Source organism: Aplysia californica, unplaced genomic scaffold (assembly GCF_000002075.1).
Source record: "Aplysia californica isolate F4 #8 unplaced genomic scaffold, AplCal3.0 scaffold00664, whole genome shotgun sequence".
NCBI lineage: Eukaryota > Metazoa > Mollusca > Gastropoda > Aplysiida > Aplysiidae > Aplysia > Aplysia californica.
In genome coordinates, this window is record NW_004797934.1 from 13,125 (window position 1) to 14,265 (window position 1,141).

At 45.7% G+C, this 1,141-nt stretch overlaps 1 protein-coding gene across 1 annotated transcript in view; it reads left to right on the forward strand.

Moving 5' to 3' along the window:
- Positions 1 to 976: 976 nt before the first annotated feature.
- LOC101850204 (protein Smaug homolog 1) overlaps positions 977 to 1,141 on the forward strand; it is a gene marked incomplete at its 5' end in the record, with an annotated part of 9,528 nt that continues 9,363 nt past the window's right edge. Inside the window, 1 exon segment of the mRNA XM_005108147.3 lies at positions 977 to 1,086. Coding sequence (XP_005108204.2) covers positions 977 to 1,086 — 110 coding nt within the window.

A 1,141-nucleotide genomic window follows, 5' to 3' on the forward strand; every position in this document is an offset into this window, starting at 1 on the left:
TTTTCTCTTTATCTCTCCATCTGTGTCTTGACTGACAGACACATAGTCAAACACTCAAATATTGGTGAATTTAATTCCATGACTTCCCACTTTTCTGTACATCAATTTCTGTGACTCTTCTCCAGGTTCCACGTGGTCTTCCCCTTGGTGTTTTACCCTGTAGGTTCCAATCCAACACTCTCCTTGTTATGCAGCTGCCTCTGACTTTCTGAGAGTATGTCCAATCCATCGCCACCGCTTTCTTACCGCTTCATCTCTGACTGGGCTCTGTCTAGTTCTCCTTAATATACTCACCGAGGCGGTGCTACTGGCTGAAGTGCCTTTACTCTGGGCCATTTCTAGACGGGACGGTCTGAGGTAGTATAAGAACGTATAGGGCCATTCCCAATATGTTCTTATGCTCAGTAGAATTAGTAAATGGGCTGATACATCATTGCCATGCTCATAACAGTTCCTGAACTGCGTGCGGGGAACTGCTGTTTTTTCTTTCCTAACCCATACTATCGTCATTATTTATCTACTTCTTTTGTATGTTTGTCACACTGTTGTGCCCCGCTACTTCCAGGGTGCTTTGATAGTCGAAGCAGACTTTGTGCTATTGAAACTAGAGAGGTGAGCAGAGTACGCCAGATTCCCTGCAAGGGGACTTCTCTGTTGACATTCGCCGTTTGACGCTCATGATATGACCGTATGCAGTTGCGAGCGCCCTAAACCCTATACTAAGTGGGTGGTTGGCGGGGGCTCTGGTGTGGTTTGCTCCTTCTTTCCTATCAAACATCTCTCGTCCTTATCTCCCCTTCTTCTTTTTTATGTTTGTTACTTTCTTATAACACCTCTATTTTTCTGGCTCTCATCATTATGACCTTGTGCAGTTGCGTGCACCGTATAACCTCTACTAAAACTACTTTTAAAAAACCCCCACAAAAACTAAACGAATTGTGTGTTTAACGAGCTGATTTTCTTTCGGTTGTTGCAGAGGTGCCGGTGTGGCTGAAGACCCTGCGTCTCCACAAGTACTCGTACCTATTCCGGCAGATGACCTACGAGGAGATGCTGAGTGTCACCGAGGACTGGCTGGAACAACAGGTCTGTCTGTCTGTCTGTCTGTCTGTCTGTCTGTCTGTCTGTCTGTCTGTCTGTC